Below are 15,597 nucleotides of genomic sequence, written 5' to 3' on the forward strand. Positions count from 1 at the left end.
TGCTGATGGATCACTATGATATTGGGAAATTTGTTCATTATTGCAGGGATAAAGAGCAGGATATAGCATTTACAGTGACAAAATAAAATGTATTAAATATTTACACAGTCTAACAGAGATAATAGGTAATTGCACCACAGGTCAGAATAGTGCTCTGGTTAAAATTTGCAAAGAAACCAAAACGTTTTTAAGTGACTACAGGATAGGGTAAGTTGTACTGGGTGTCATGCACACTAGGACAGGTCAGATTTAATTGAGGAAAGCCTTTTAAATCCACTAAATGATATCATAATGACTACAAGTAGTATATGATTATTTAATAAACATAAAATATACCACTTTCATATCCAGATCCTATTTCTTCTCCTTAGCAAACAGCAATTATTTTCCAGCACAAAAAACGTTCCCAATTTGCATTACGCAGTTTTACCGCCAGAGAGTGGCATTGCATCAAGATAGTGCATTAAACATTCCTTAAGCCTGAACGGAGGGATCTTTGTGTTTGGACAAAAAATCTTCATAGTATAATTTTGTGGGATAAAATCCGTAAAGTTTTCTTCATTTTTAAACTACTCTTAAGAGGGAAATGGATCAGAAATATGAAACATTGTTAACTGCATGTGCTTTACACAGGTCACGGATCCAGACTAGCTTTTGACTGAGCTCTGCACTTTAAGTGCATGAAAGCAGGCTACTAAAAACCAATTTAAGAGCTATTTCCTGCCAACTTTTTCCAGCCAACAATGACTGTTTTATCAGCACCACGGTCAGCGCAGTGATGTTCTTCGGGGCGCTGTCCGTGGTCCTGATCCTCTCCATTTTTCGCACAGCGGAGACGCGCAAGTGATTTGAACCACCGCGCTGTTGACGCGGACGGCAGAGATCCTCCTGCTGCTGCTGTTTGTGCTACAGCGTTCGGCTCCCCACACCGTCCCTACTTGCACCAGCCCACCGATGCTGACATGCACTCCTCCTCCTCTTCCTGAGTGGGGCGTGAGCACAGGGGCTTGACTGACACACGCGACAGCATTCTTCTCCGCGCTGCATGCCCGTGGACTAGCTATATGCTAATATCGCTAAGGGACAGGAGCCAGCGGAGTCTGAACGGGCTCCTTTGCAGCCATGGCTGAAGGTGGAGAAGGAGAGGATGAGATCCAGTTCCTCAGAACGGTGAGTGAGCCTATTTCCGGCCGCTTGTTTTGGAACCGTGGTTCTCCTGGAGGGGGTGGGGGGTGGAGAGATGGTTAATCTGCGAGGTGAATTGTACTTTCTCCACATTCTGGTGAAGCAGCGATCAAATCTCCACCTTCCTGCAGATCCCTGTTGTTATACGCATTTTCCTCTGACAGCTATTGTCTTCCCTGCAGCATCTCTGTCTAGAAGTTAACAGCAAAATCTGGGAGGTGGAAAAAAACTTAGCTTTGGACTATATTTGGACACTCACATTCACCACATACTCAAACAAATTAGAGAATCACATTCTGTTATTGTCACTTTTATCCTTAAGAAGGTGAAAAAAGGAGTTTTATCCCTATTCTAAGCTGCTGCCCACAGAGATCTCTTTGTAGCAGATGCAAAGGTTGATGCAGTTTTTACACACAACTGACAATGTGTCACTTGTTGGATACAAAACAACTATTGATAAGAAAGTGGTGCAGCACTTTCATGAATTTATCAGCAGCAGAGTTAAAGTGTAGCTTTTCAGCCGAGGATGACCATTTTCTGGCCGTTACTGCACAGCTGACAGAGATGGATGATGACACAGCCGGCTCATCTATGGTCAGAAGCGCTTTAGAGACACATCACGGCTGAGAATCCAGACTCATGCGAGGGAAAAAGGTATCAGAGGGCTACAGAACATCCAGACAGAAGTAGGTGTTTGGTTAAACACATACACCATGATGCCCCTAGGTTTACTTTTGTCAGGCTGTTCACTGATCCGCAACCTGCTGCAGGTATGAGGTGATGTGATCAGCAGCAAATAAAGCCTTTAAGATTCATTTTTTAAAATTAAATTATGTTAAATCTGAGTTGAAATAATATTTTACAGATGGAATAATGCAAAATCAGTTTGCCCCTAACAGATTACACTGTCATTGGGAAAACCTGAGCAGCGTGTAAAAGTCACAAAGACAAACTAACAAAAAATTAAATAAATATCAAGAAAATATTCATTTTTATAACATACAATTAACTTTTCTTTCTTTTGCAACAGCTGACATGTACATTTTCTTCCACAGGAGCGTTTTCTTCTTATCTTTAGAACAAACTTTCCCAATTTCAGCTTTTCTAGAAGCAACATTGTAAATGTCAGACACCATCTAATTATACAGTCTGTTTAATTTCAGAAGTTTACAAGCTGGTAGGAAACAGAATGCTTTCTCCTTTTGGACAAAAAGGAAAAAACAAAAAAGAGAATACCTTCAGCACATTTTTCCTGCAGCCTCCTAACCTTTTAACCATAGCTCAAAGAGGTCAGCACATCAGCATGCCTGCCACTTCAAAATAGAGCTGACATTTCAGCACAATTTCCTCTCTTAACGGGCCTTGAGCCTAAATGCCACAAAGATTTTTTACGCATAACCCTCAGTGACAGTGGCGGATGTCGTTTATTTAGCTCGTTCATCCATTTAATCCAATTTGCCACTTTCCCATCGGATTTTTTTTTCCTGAGAAGTTGAGGAGAATGCTTGAAAATGAAACGATTAGTGGCGATTTACTAGTTTTGGTTTATTTAACAGGCTCAGCAGCTTGTGCTCCTCCAAAGTGAAGCAGCTGAGATGTTTAATGGTGTTCAGATGGGCTTGCAGTTAGCAAGTTTGATTTTTTTGAGAGTGGTGATGCGCGTGCACGTGTGTGTGCTGAATGCAAATGCCGAGTTCTTGCTGTGTGGTGCATTCAGGCTGCACCAGACGTGCCATGGCGGAGCACAGTGCAGAAATTATTCATCAGCCAAGCAAAACGCATCTGAGCTGTGGATCACAGAAGAACAGAACAGATTCAAGCACGAGTGCACATCTACGCACGCATGTCAAAGGACTCTTTCTGGCACAAATAGATGCACATGCATGCATTCCTGTTCAGGCAAACAGAAAAACAAAAAAAAAAAACCCTGCATCTTATATTGGCATTGCAGAGTTGAACGTCTGGAGCTTCTATTTCTGGTCCGCATCTACATGTTGACTTTTATTGGAGTCAAGGAGCTTGATAAAGCAGTTTGCAAACTGCCTTTTCTCTAACAACATAAAGTAATTTCCCTGGAGTGGTAGCAGAAATTACTCCTGCCGGACCACAGCCTATAAACGCAACTCAGTGGGTGGGGAGGGAAGGAGGGAGGATATCTCAGCTCAGGGTAATTTGATGTTGAAGGAACAGTGGTACAGGAGCTCCAGGAAGATCTGAAACTGGCTGCAAAGAAACTTTCACAGGTCGGTATGATCTGATTTTACCTTCCATCTTCTGCTATAGCAATAAAGTGCAAAGATGGGAGGTCATCAAAGTCATAAAAGTAAAATGAGCTTTTTACCCTGTGAGTGAGTCGGAAGAAGTTATGATTAAAATTTTTAGTTTTTCTATTCTCATTTTATTTATAAGCATCCAAACAAAGGGGCAATTTTCAGTAAAAATATGGTGCAGTGTATCTCTCTCTCTCTCTCTCTCTCTCTCTCTCTCTCTCTCTCATACACACACATACAGATTTTCTATTGCGAGGATCCCTGCTAGGCGAATATCAAATTCTAGGGATCTATTAGCAATTTCTGTGGGTGTAGCGACTTTGAAAAGGCCAGACTACAGCTGTGACTAATGCACTGTGGCAACGCATGGCTTGTTTGTAAGAAGGCACAGACCTCACTTTGCATCCAGGCGATGACTGCCTGCGCAGCAGTGCAGAGGAAGAAGACAATGAGCCAAAGCAAAAGCTGCTTCTAAAGTTAGACTTTGACTGGAAGAGCAGCAAAAGCATTCATTTAGGCTCTGACATTACTGGAGTGTGTGTTCATCCAGCTGGGTCTTGAGTTTGCACTTTTTAGTTCCTCTTCTCTGCTCTTCGACAGTTATCATTCCTTTCATTGTCGAAATGTGTTTTTTAGTGCTTTCTTTGCACACTCTGTTGGATGTTGTCTGTTATTTGTTACTGTTGGAAGACAAGCAAAACAAAAACTCCTAACCCAATAATTGCTCACTACCTGTTGTGAACCGTCTGCATCTGCGCAGCATCCAGGCACCCATTTGTCTTTTTCCTTTTTTCTTTTGCTGTCGTATGTCTGACTCACTTTGTGTTTGACTCCTCCTGCCACAGCAACTGCCTTGTGTGTGTGTGTGTAATTGCCAGAGATTACCGTGAAATTATTCCACCTGATGGGAATTCAGCCGGGCACGTCTCAGCGTTCTACTTGACACCAAGGAAGGGAGCGTTAATGTTATTATGATGAGGTCTGCTGTCATTTCACGCTTGAGTGGGAGAAAGGAATGGCTTAGTTTTGTTCAAAACCAAAAAGAGCTTTGAGAAAATTCAAGCACAAAAAAATAAAAAAAGTAGTCTTTTGTTGGCAAAAATGTCTTGGAGCATGTTAGCTGCAAAAGCAATATTTAAAATGCAACATTCTTTGTTTACTTATTTGTTTTATTCCTAGAAAGTCAAACCTGTTGATTTATTCATTCAGTATGTGCTATGTTTAAAGATCCACTCCAGTGAATTTCTTTGTGTGTTTTTAACATGTCCTTGGGACATTTTTTGATGATGAAAGAGATATCTAAAGAATGTTAAGCTTAAAATTGTATTTCTTTAAATATAGAAATACTCAGTATTCCCAATACTGACTAGATCCATGTACGTCTTTGTTTTTCTCCTCCGAGCTGGAATCTGGGGAAAAACTATACAATTTTTGTTGCACCAGTAATGCTAAGTTGTGGTTGTGAAGGGTTGTAAGCTAGCGGCAGAGCACAGATGGATGATGGGAACTGGTAGCGGGCTTACAGTCCCACCCACAACTAGAGGTGAATTTCTGATGATATACTGTTGCTTTCCAGAAAATATTTCCTAAAAAACAGCATAGATTTTCTGATTTTGGTTAAAAAAGGTATAATTAGGTAAAAGACTACTGGGAACACTTTTGAGATAGATCAAAACATGATCAGAGTGGGTCTTTTAGTTTTAAAGGCTTCGATTTTGTAAGCAGAATGTATGATGGGATTCGAATCTGTACTTTAAAGTGTCTAGTTTTTTATTTCTTTGTTTATTTTTTTTTAACACACATTGAAGCTCCCAGTGGCCCCGCTGCAGTATTGATTCCCCTCATTTTGCGCATTAGCTCAACCTAAAAGCCATTCACAGCTCTCAAAGTTGCACATTCAAAAACTGAACTTGCAGAAAATGGAGTGTGGCCGTTTGGTTTCACAGTGGAAGTGCTGTCCAGACTGCTGCGGTGATGAAGATGGACATATCAGATAGGCCAGTGGTGTGGGGAATTCAAACGGCATGCCTTTCTATAGAGACAACCCAGAGCAAAGCCGCTGTAATGAGCTATCGATTGTGGCCCTAAATGAAGAACTTTCTGCTGTACTGATGGTAGAATGAAGTAAGTGGACCTGATTGATTGGGTGTTTTGGAGGATGAATATTTGATAAGACTGCAGAGGAAGCTTCCTTCTATGAAAGACCTTGTCTGTGAGGTTGAGGTCCTCCAAATGTACCATTTGCACTTTCACCTTTTGTGCCTCAAGTACAGCTTAGGCAGAAGGGATATTTACTGGAAAAATCAGCAAATCTCAGTAATACTTTTGTTTAAACTAACAGAAAGCTTAAAATTTCTTACACAAAACACACTAGATCAAATATCATTATTAGATTTTTTTTTGTTTGACAAAGTAATTTTGTGTTTTACAAATGGCATTGGTGCTCCTTGCACATTTGGAATGCAAACTCCCCGGTTGGAGTTTCTCCCCTTTGGACTTTAACCACCATTCCTGCTTTGAAGTAGAATATAAATATCTACAACAATGCATTGAAGCTAAGCCAGCCTCAAATGGCAGCAAAGCACAATTGCCACAATGAGCTCACCACCTCCAGCCTCTCTTGTTAGCTCCTGCGTCCCCAAGAGAAAACAAGGGCATCTCTTATCTTTTATCTTGGCTTCCTTTTGTTTAGCTTTTTGGCAGTTTTTGTTGGGTTTTTGCTTAAAGCTAAAGGACTTAATCAGTGCCTTTGTCTTTGAAGAAAAAAAAATGAATGGATAAAACACAACTACAAAGATGTCTGTTCTTTGTTTGATCATTTTCCTTTCTTTCTTTTACTTTAAAAAGCATTATTTACTTCCTTGATTGTTCTGCAACCAGATGAAGTGAATTCCGGTTTATTACTAAATGTATTCTGTAAATATAGATACAAATCTAGCATGCATAAAAATCAATACAGCTGCTGCAGGAAACATCAAGATGTTCAAACTCAGATTGTTCATACCACGTATTCTGAATAGGCACCAATTCATAGCAGATCCAACTCTTTTTCTGACATCAATTCCTAGTATATTGAGGTATGTTGCCGTCACAATGTTTATCAATGAGAATATTTAATATTTTTGCTTTCTCTTATTTGTCTCCGCTAAATTGTTTAAAGCAGATGATAAATATACAAGGATATTATATTCTTTTTAGAAATATTTTAAATTTCAAAGAGTGGCCATTTTGTTTGTTTCCTCACATAAAGACAGTAAAAATGAAGGAACAGCAAAGTATCTGTGGCATTTCATGAAAAGGTGAGAACGACACACAAAATAAGAGGGTTTTCTTTAGCTATATAATGATTGCTGTACCAGAATGTGAGCTTGATTTTCTTTGTTACATTAATTATAGGTGATCACTTTGCCAGGTTTTGCCAAAATGCTGGGTGTTCAGCCACTGATTAAAATGAAGAGATTCTAGTTGGACTTTTTTATTTTGCTGTTTTGTAGTTGATGTGGTCCATAACAAGCAGTAAGGAGGATGAAAAAGGATATTCAATAAGCTAGGATGAGCATTGTTAAGTTTTTAGGTCACAGTTCCGTCAGTAAAGGATGGATGTTTTCTTGTGGGTTGGAAACTAAGTGTAATGTGTTAAGATGAGGATTCGTGTTGACAGCTGAAAGCAGTAAGAATTGATAGAAGAACTGGAACATTTGACCATTTCTTCATGATAGAAAAAAAAAGCTGCATTTAAGGGCAAAACCATGCACTGAATCATTTAATCCAATTTATGTGGGTGCCATGCTGCCATACATATATAAACATATGCAAAATGAAAACTATATAAATGTTATAATCAATAAATGTTAAAATCAAAATAAAAAAGTGCTGCTTTCATGTTTATACTTTACAAAACCATCAAATTATTTCTCAAACAAAACTGAAACATACATAATTTATTACCTGTGTATATTTCAGGCTTTGACCAAAAAAATAACAGCTGTGTATCCATCATCTTCAATCGGCCCATACAATATTAAAAATGATGGGATTTGACTGGATAGTGCTGGCTTGTAGCACAGCACCCTCAACACACACTTATATAGAGTCTACCTAATCCTGCTTGGCACCATGCTATGCACGTTACACGGGTTATTGCACCTGTTAGAATTAAAGAAACACACACGCACCACCACTGTGTGCACTCTCTGTTGGTTGCATGATCAGGTACTCAATGTTGCTTTTGTTCTGGGGTAATAAACTCACCATGCTCCTAAAGGGTGAACTCTGGAAGGTGGTTTGGCAGCTGGAAGTCCAGGGATCTTTGCTTAGACCACTGCCCTCCTCATCAGGTTACAGATGAGAAATGTGTTTCATCTCCCCTTAATGAAATGATTAGGTCGGTCAAGTTTGCCCACCATAGATCAGTAGCAAACGCTCGTGCATTTTCATTAGTTCTAAAAAAACAAACTCTAACCATTATTTATGGGGTCTAGTTTAGATAAGGGTCCTGTCCTTGGAGCTGAAATTAGTTTGAAATCCGTTTTTTTTACTCACTTATTCTGGATTTGCTACATTTGTTGGATCTATTTTTATTAATAAAGATTGCAAAGACACATTGGAGGTTATTATGAGGTGCCGTGTAGGACATTATTCAGAATTAGCATTCACATACACATGTGAAATCTCTCACACACACTAGTGAAATGCTTGTATACATACAACTGAAAATGTATTCATTCACATACACATGTGAAATCTCTCACATACACATGTGAAATGCTCTCACATACACATGTGAAATGCTCTCACACACACATGTGAAATCTCTCACATACACATGTGAAATGCTCTCACACACACTACTGAAAATGCTCTCACATACACATGTGAAATGCTCTCACACACACTACTGAAAATGCTCTCACACACACTACTGAAAATGCTCTCACACACACTACTGAAATCCTCTCACACACACTACTGAAATCCTCTCACACACACTACTGAAATCCTCTCACACACACTACTGAAATCCTCTCACACACACTACTGAAATCCTCTCACACACTACTGAAATTTTCGACAGAAACGGAAGGCATTTCAGTAGAAACGGAAGTTGGCTGATTATCGCGAGATAATCATTCGTCTGAATCATTCGAAAATGGCAGCCGGTTGCGCAAGGAAAACCACCGAAACGTGTAAGTATATTAAAAAATATCCAGTATCTGTTGTAAAATATATTTGTAAATACTTAAGATGATGTGTTTAATATGTTATATTCCTCAATCAACAACCTAGATTGTTTTGAAGCTCATCAATTTCAGTAATGCTAAAGCTAACGCTAACGCGAATTAGCGCCGAAGGCTAAAAACAAACGCTAGATATTACATCAAAAAGCAGTGACTTCTAACCGTAGTCACAAGTTATTAACACATGTTTTAAATGTGTTCATATATGTAGGGACAGACGAGGATGAGGAAAATCCGATCCATTTGCGGATGGAGAAAGATAGCCTGTTTGTTTTCAAGCTAGCTCGTGCCAGATGGGTAGAGACACATGATCAGATTTGACTTCATTTTAATAAACGGTTAATCGTTGTCGTACTGGGTTAAAGGTTTATGTCAAAGAGCCAGAAGAGAGAGGAGGAAAGGGCTAGAAGGGAGGAACAGCGACAGGAGAGTCTGTTAAGTTTACTTGAGTTGAAATTATTGTTCTAAATTGCAGCCATTGTTTTTCCAATTTGTTTAATAAATGTATGAACAAAAATGAATAATTTACATGTATTATTTAAATCTGAGCTATTTTTAACAATCTTAAAAGGATTTTCATATAAATATCAGATGTACATATTTAGAATTTCGTTTTATATGTTAATATTTATTTTTATACATGTTAACAATAATCCTGGTCTTCTAGAGTCATGTGTGTCACAGTTGGAGCTGAAAGGAAAGCAAAGATTTGTCCTTGCAGACGGACGTGACTCTGCTCGTCCTGCATGTTCCTGGTGTTGTCCTGCTGTGGCTCAACATCTGTGGCTAAGCAGTCGCCTTTGCTGATGCACAGAATGTGCAGAATTGAACTGCAGGCAATGATTTTCATTGCAAAGGTTGGTTTTACTTCCAGTGCCCTCAGAAATATTGCTCTCCTCCTCATCTTTATCATGCCAAATGCTCTCTTCACAACAGAGCGTGTTCTGGAGTGGTTCTGGTTGTAACTGCCTCAATGGCATTCCTCGTGGGTTCCCTGTAGGGTGTCAGCAGCATGATGGGATGTGCAATGCAGGGATACCCACCATCACCCAAAAGGATCCTTCAGGTGGGTTTGTTTGATTTACATAAATTGGGCTTTTACGTAGAACCCGTGAATCATGGATTGATCCTGGATTCTCAACAAAAATATCTATAAATTTGGCATTAGAGTCACATACAGCATGCATTTTAATGGAATAAAAAAGCTTCCTGTTAAAATAACAAGCTGCATTATCTTTTAGGGCCTTTATTCTTATGTGGCAGCCATCAATGCTCCTTGTGACCCTTTGGAAGGAGAAAGACCAAGCGAGCTGCTAAAATCCAGAGGCAACTTATGGTAGTTCATTCCCACTGGGAAGCTGGGTGACCCTGCTCATCAGCTGGAGGATGCGGTCTGCCGTCCTGTGGACAACATCGCTCACGGTGGACCGTGTCATGTCAAAGACTCTGGCTACCACACTGTAAGATGTGCCACACGCCAGCCAGAAAAGAAACACCAGGACGTCAGTCTCCTGTGACCCCCCAGAGTGTGAGGAACCCGAAGCTGATGCTTCAGGACCATCGACCCAGATGCTCGATGGTCCTGCGGGTCAACCGAAAATCCAGTCTTGTGTCGGACTGACCGTCAGCGTAAAGGGCCAGGACAGACACCTTTGTGTTGGTAAAGCAGTAGAGACGTGGAAGACCCTGGAAAATGCAACATTAATTATTTCATTGAGGAAATTAAATCACATTTTTTTAATTCTATTTATTTTGATGTCTTACATTTTAGATTATGAAGTATTTATTAATTCTGGAAAATCTCGTGGTTTTTATTTGGCTGGGTTTTTGGATTTTCATTTAAACTTTTAAAAATGAAAGTTTTTGTTTTGTTTTTGTTTAAAACAAGTGATATGGTTTGACTCTGAATAAAAAATTCTAAACTTTGAACTCACAAGTGTTTCATGTAATTGGACTACACAACTCACTTGAAAAAGAATGTTAAACTCTTACCCAGCAGACTGTGTAACCTTGAGCATGATTAGTAACAAAGTTTAAGTTAAAGTTTAGGTTTAACTAAAAAAAAAGCTTTAAGTTTAACTCACAAGTTATTCTGTCTGGTCAGGGCATCCAGAGGAAATCTTCTGAGATGTCTGCTTGTCCTTGCCGTCCTGTGATGCTGCATATCTGCTCGTTTTCAGTTTGATCTCACGAAAAACGGAACACGGACAGATTCATTTTCAAAGCCATTTTCAGTAAGGTGTAAGAAAACTACAGAAAAAAATGCCTCCTTGCAAGAGCCCGTTAATCGTTCAGCGGCACAAAAACAAAATAAATATTGGCATGAAAAAATAACTTGGGGGTTTATTTATGAACAAATACATTAAATCAACACCAAAGTGTTTGTAATTTAATTATTTATAAATCAGTCACGTTTTCCATGATCAGAACACAGCAGATTCATAAATAGTCTTTGTAAAATGTTCATATTTATTATGTTTTTACTCTGACAAATAAGTGTCATTCTCCGCGTTAAATAGGAGTAGTTCGCCTCCAGACCAGGTGGTGGCGGTAATGCGCCACTTTGTTTCCGTGTCAAGAGCGTTATGAACAACACCCAAAAGAAAAAAGTACTGAGCACGGGTGTCTGAATTGCTATATAGAACTATATAGTTCTGCACTATATAGGGTTTTAGTAGCTAGGGATCAGGGCAGGAATTCGGACACAGGTTCATTTCCACTGAAATGCCTTCAGTCGAGCAACTTCGTTTCTAACAAAGTAAAAAAAAAAAAACCTTTCTACTGAAATGCCTTCCGTTTCTATTGAAATTTTCACATGTGTATGTGAGAGGATTTTGGATAGTGTGTGTGAGAGCATTTTCACATGTGTATGTGAGAGCATTTTCAGTAGTGTGTGTGAGAGCATTTTCAGTAGTGTGTGTGTGAGAGCATTTTCACATGTGTGTGTGAGAGGATTTTGGATAGTGTGTGTGAGAGCATTTTCACATGTGTATGTGAGAGCATTTTCAGTAGTGTGTGTGAGAGCATTTTCAGTAGTGTGTGTGAGAGCATTTCACATGTGTATGTGAGAGCATTTTCACATGTGTATGTGAGAGCATTTTCAGTAGTGTGTGTGTGAGAGCATTTCACATGTGTATGTGAGAGGATTTTGGATAGTGTGTGTGAGAGCATTTCACATGTGTGTGTGAGAGCATTTCACATGTGTATGTGAGAGCATTTTCAGTAGTGTGTGTGAGAGCATTTCACATGTGTATGTGAGAGATTTCACATGTGTATGTGAGAGGATTTTGGATAGTGTGTGTGAGAGCATTTCACATGTGTATGTGAGAGCATTTTCAGTAGTGTGTGTGAGAGCATTTCACATGTGTATGTGAGAGATTTCACATGTGTATGTGAGAGATTTCACATGTGTATGTGAATGAATACATTTTCAGTTGTATGTATACAAGCATTTCACTAGTGTGTGTGAGAGATTTCACATGTGTATGTGAATGCTAATTCTGAATAATGTCCTACACGGCACCTCATAGGTTATGTTGCCCCTTTAGATACATTTTTTCATTGTATTGTGTTATTCATCACAGAAGTACAACTATTATTACAAATTTCAATTTAATTTTTCAATTTATTTGTTTGAAGGATAAGCCCCTTGAGGTGTGTCATCTCGTTTTCTAGTGGGTCCTCAAATTACTCAAAACCTCAGCACCTCCAATTAATGGCTGGGTACCGGTGTTAAGATTTTTATTAAAATAATAACCATAGTCAGCATGACATCGCATGACATTTAAAAAAAATTCCAACAATGGACTAAAAGCTGTTGTGGACTTTGTTTATGTAAACCAAACTTCCCACCAAATATAAAAATTCTGATATAACATTTAGGAAAAATGCATTAAAATGTCATTTAAAAAAAAAGAAATAGCTTGGAGGATGAAAAGAAATATTTTGGTCTTGCTTGGGCTTTTACCAAGACAACCTGACACAGATTGAAATAAAACTAGATATTAAAATTAATAGCTAATCAGACCCTGCTGAAACATGAAATTCAAATAATAGATCAGAAAAGAATCATTACAAACCCCAAAAATGGGACAGACTTTGTAAAACCATCAGTTTGTTTTTGTTTTTTTGACTGAAATGTTTTCAGTGTTTACCAAGAATAAAATTTATCTGAAAACAAGATTATTGATCAGACATAAATGATTCCACTCCCACATAAAGCAGCTCTGGTATTTTCAGTAATTATTTCCAATATTCTGCCTCTCTTCTGCCTCTTAGGTCACAGTGAGGAGTGTTTACTGCCTCAATCTATTGCTTGTTGAGGAATGTGTTAGAGTAGGAAGTTGAGTGACTTTATTTTCTTTTAGGCAAACCTCTACAATCGTGGAACTTTGATTGCTGAGTCGTTTTGCTGCAAGCCAAGTTCTCATACAGTGGGGTAATTGTTGGAGATGAATCTAATTGACTCTGCTAAGGGTGTACAGCGTGCAGTTAGCAGGATCTTCACACACTAGTGCATTCTGGCTCAACATAATTGCCTTGCTGAGAAATTCTAGAGCTGTCAGAGATTTTTATCTGATATGGACGTTGGTGGCGTAACTCATAAAAGATTCATTATTGCACCATGGCAGTACAGACCAGACATTTTCACCTTCTTTATTCAGCATTTTGTTGCTGCAGTGGAAAAAAGTGGGTTGTAAAAACAATGCACTCACAGAGATGCGGGGTGGTAGAATTGTGTTAGCTGCAACTGCAGAAAGGATTTTTTTCAGTTCATAGTAGTATTTCCAGTCGAAATGGAACAGTTTGCTCATTTTCCCATTTGCCACAGCTCTTTAAATGAAAACAAACATTTAAAGTTTTATTTCAAGTCTTGCAGCTGAGAGATCGGGTGAAAATGAGGAAGCATTTCTTCAATCTGCTGCGCCAAGCCTCTGCAGCATTACTATATACTTAAAGAAGCTACGCTTTCAAGTTCCTTCAGTGTTGGCCACACGAGGATGGAAAATGTGGATTTTTTTTTTGTTGAGAAAGGAGAAAAAAAATGACTGCCTCGCAAATCGGATGTCAGATGACATGAGAGTTTTGGTTTGAACAACACCACCTGCATTTTTATTCCCTCAGGGTGACATGTCTCTGTGTTAGTGTTGGTGTCAAACAACCTCTTCTTTTTATATTTCCTCTCGCCGTATATCTTCAAGTTTTTTTATGTTTACAAAGCCAATAGTTTCAACTAAGTTATCATTTCCCCTCTCTAATGAGTTCCACTATGGTGTCGACTTGTTCATAGAACATGGGTTATTGTAACTCTGCTAAAAGTTATTTTTTCTAATTTAGTAACCATTTGTGGACTATGTTCTGCATCCATAAGTATAAAACATTTAAAAAAAAGAAAGGAGGTTTAATAATCACATAGTATTAAGGAACTTAAATATATGTATTTAAATCTAGAGATGATAAAAGCAAATAAATCTTCTTTCTCTTTCGGCTTTTCCCATCAGGGGTCGCCACAGCGAATCATCCTTTTCCACCTCGCTCTATCATGAACATCTTCTACCCTAACATTAGCCAACTTCATGTCCTCTGTTAAGACATCCATGTATCTCCTCTTTGGCCGTCCTCTTGCCCTCCTGCCAGGCAGCTCCATCTCCAACATCCTTCTACCAATATATCCACTATCCCTCCTCTGAACGTGTCCAAACCATCTCAGTCTGGCTTCTCTGACTTTGTCGCTAACACAGGCAACATGAGCCGTCCCTCTGATGTACTCGTTCCTTATCCTGTCTAACCTGGTCACTCCTAAGGAGAACCTCAACATCTTCATCTCTGCTACCTCCATCTCAGCCTCTTGTCTCTGTCTCACTGCTACCGTCTCTAACCCATAGAGCAGAGCTGGTCTCACCACTGTCTTGTACACCTTTCCTTTGAGTCTTGCTGACACTCTTCTGTCACACAACACTCCTGACACTTTCCTCCACCCGCTCCAACCTGCCTGCACTCGCCTCTTCACCTCTTTTCCACACTCCCCATCACACTGAACTGTTGACCCCAAGTACTTAAACTCCTGCACCTTCTTCACCTCAGCCCCCTGTAACCTAACGCTTCTACCTTGATCCCTCTCGTTCAGACACATGTATTCTGTCTTACTACGACTGACCTTCATGCCTCTTCTTTCCAGAGCAAACCTCCACCTCTCTAGCTGTTCCTCCACCTGCTCTCTACTCTCACTGCAAATTACAATGTCATCCGCAAACATCATTGTCCAGGGAGATTCCTGTCTTACCTCGTCTGTCAGCCTGTCCATCAGCATAGCAAACAAAAAAGGACTCAAAGCTGATCCTTGGTGTAGTCCCACCTCCACCTTGAACTCCTCTGTCTGACCTACAGCACATCTCACCACCGTCATACTTCTCTCATACATGTCCTGAACTACTCTGACATACTTCTCTGCCACTCCAGATGACCTCATACAGTACCACAGCTCCTCCCTCGGCACCCTGTCATACGCCTTCTTTAAATCTACGAACACACAATGCAGCTCCTTCTGACCTTCTCTGTACTTTTCCATCAACATTCTCAAAGCAAAGATGGCATCAGTGGTGCTCTTACGGGGCATGAAACCATACTGCTGCTCACAGATCTCCACCTTCTTCCTAAGCCTGGCTTCCACTACTCTTTCCCACAGCTTCATTGTGTGGCTCATCAACTTTATTCCTCTATAGTTGCTGCAGTTCTGCATGTCACCCTTGTTCTTAAAGATCGGAACCAGAACGCTTCTCCTCCATTCCTCAGGCATCTTCTCACTCTCTAGAATCCTATTGAACAACCTCGTTAGAAATTCCACTGCTGTCTCTCCTAGGCACTTCCATACCTCCACAGGTACGTCATCAGGACCAACGGCCTTT

At 39.7% G+C, this 15,597-nt stretch overlaps 1 protein-coding gene and 1 long non-coding RNA gene across 16 annotated transcripts in view; both read left to right on the forward strand.

The window, feature by feature from the left end:
- The first annotated feature begins 850 nt into the window (after positions 1-850).
- Positions 851-15,597, forward strand: part of LOC101172039 (ryanodine receptor 3) — a 115,827-nt gene continuing 101,080 nt past the window's right edge. For 12 of the 15 annotated variants that reach the window (XM_023951495.2, XM_078941013.1, XM_078941016.1 and 9 more), the window contains exon 1: positions 940-1,170. In XM_023951495.2, coding sequence (XP_023807263.1) covers positions 1,123-1,170 — 48 coding nt within the window. In that variant the 5' untranslated portion in view covers positions 940-1,122. Of the gene's footprint in view, positions 1,171-15,597 lie in introns of all 15 variants that reach the window. The other 3 variants (XM_023951503.2, XM_023951507.2, XM_023951508.2) reach the window with 1 other exon arrangement.
- On the forward strand, positions 8,548-10,072 carry LOC144989032 (uncharacterized). Its single transcript, XR_013653172.1, has 4 exons — positions 8,548-8,641; positions 9,360-9,549; positions 9,629-9,758; positions 9,934-10,072. It is a non-coding gene; the product is annotated as an uncharacterized LOC144989032 (long non-coding RNA).

Source organism: Oryzias latipes, chromosome 22, assembly GCF_053564925.1.
Source record: "Oryzias latipes strain Hd-rR chromosome 22, Olatipes_Hd-rR_3.1".
In the NCBI taxonomy this organism is placed as follows: domain Eukaryota; kingdom Metazoa; phylum Chordata; class Actinopteri; order Beloniformes; family Adrianichthyidae; genus Oryzias; species Oryzias latipes.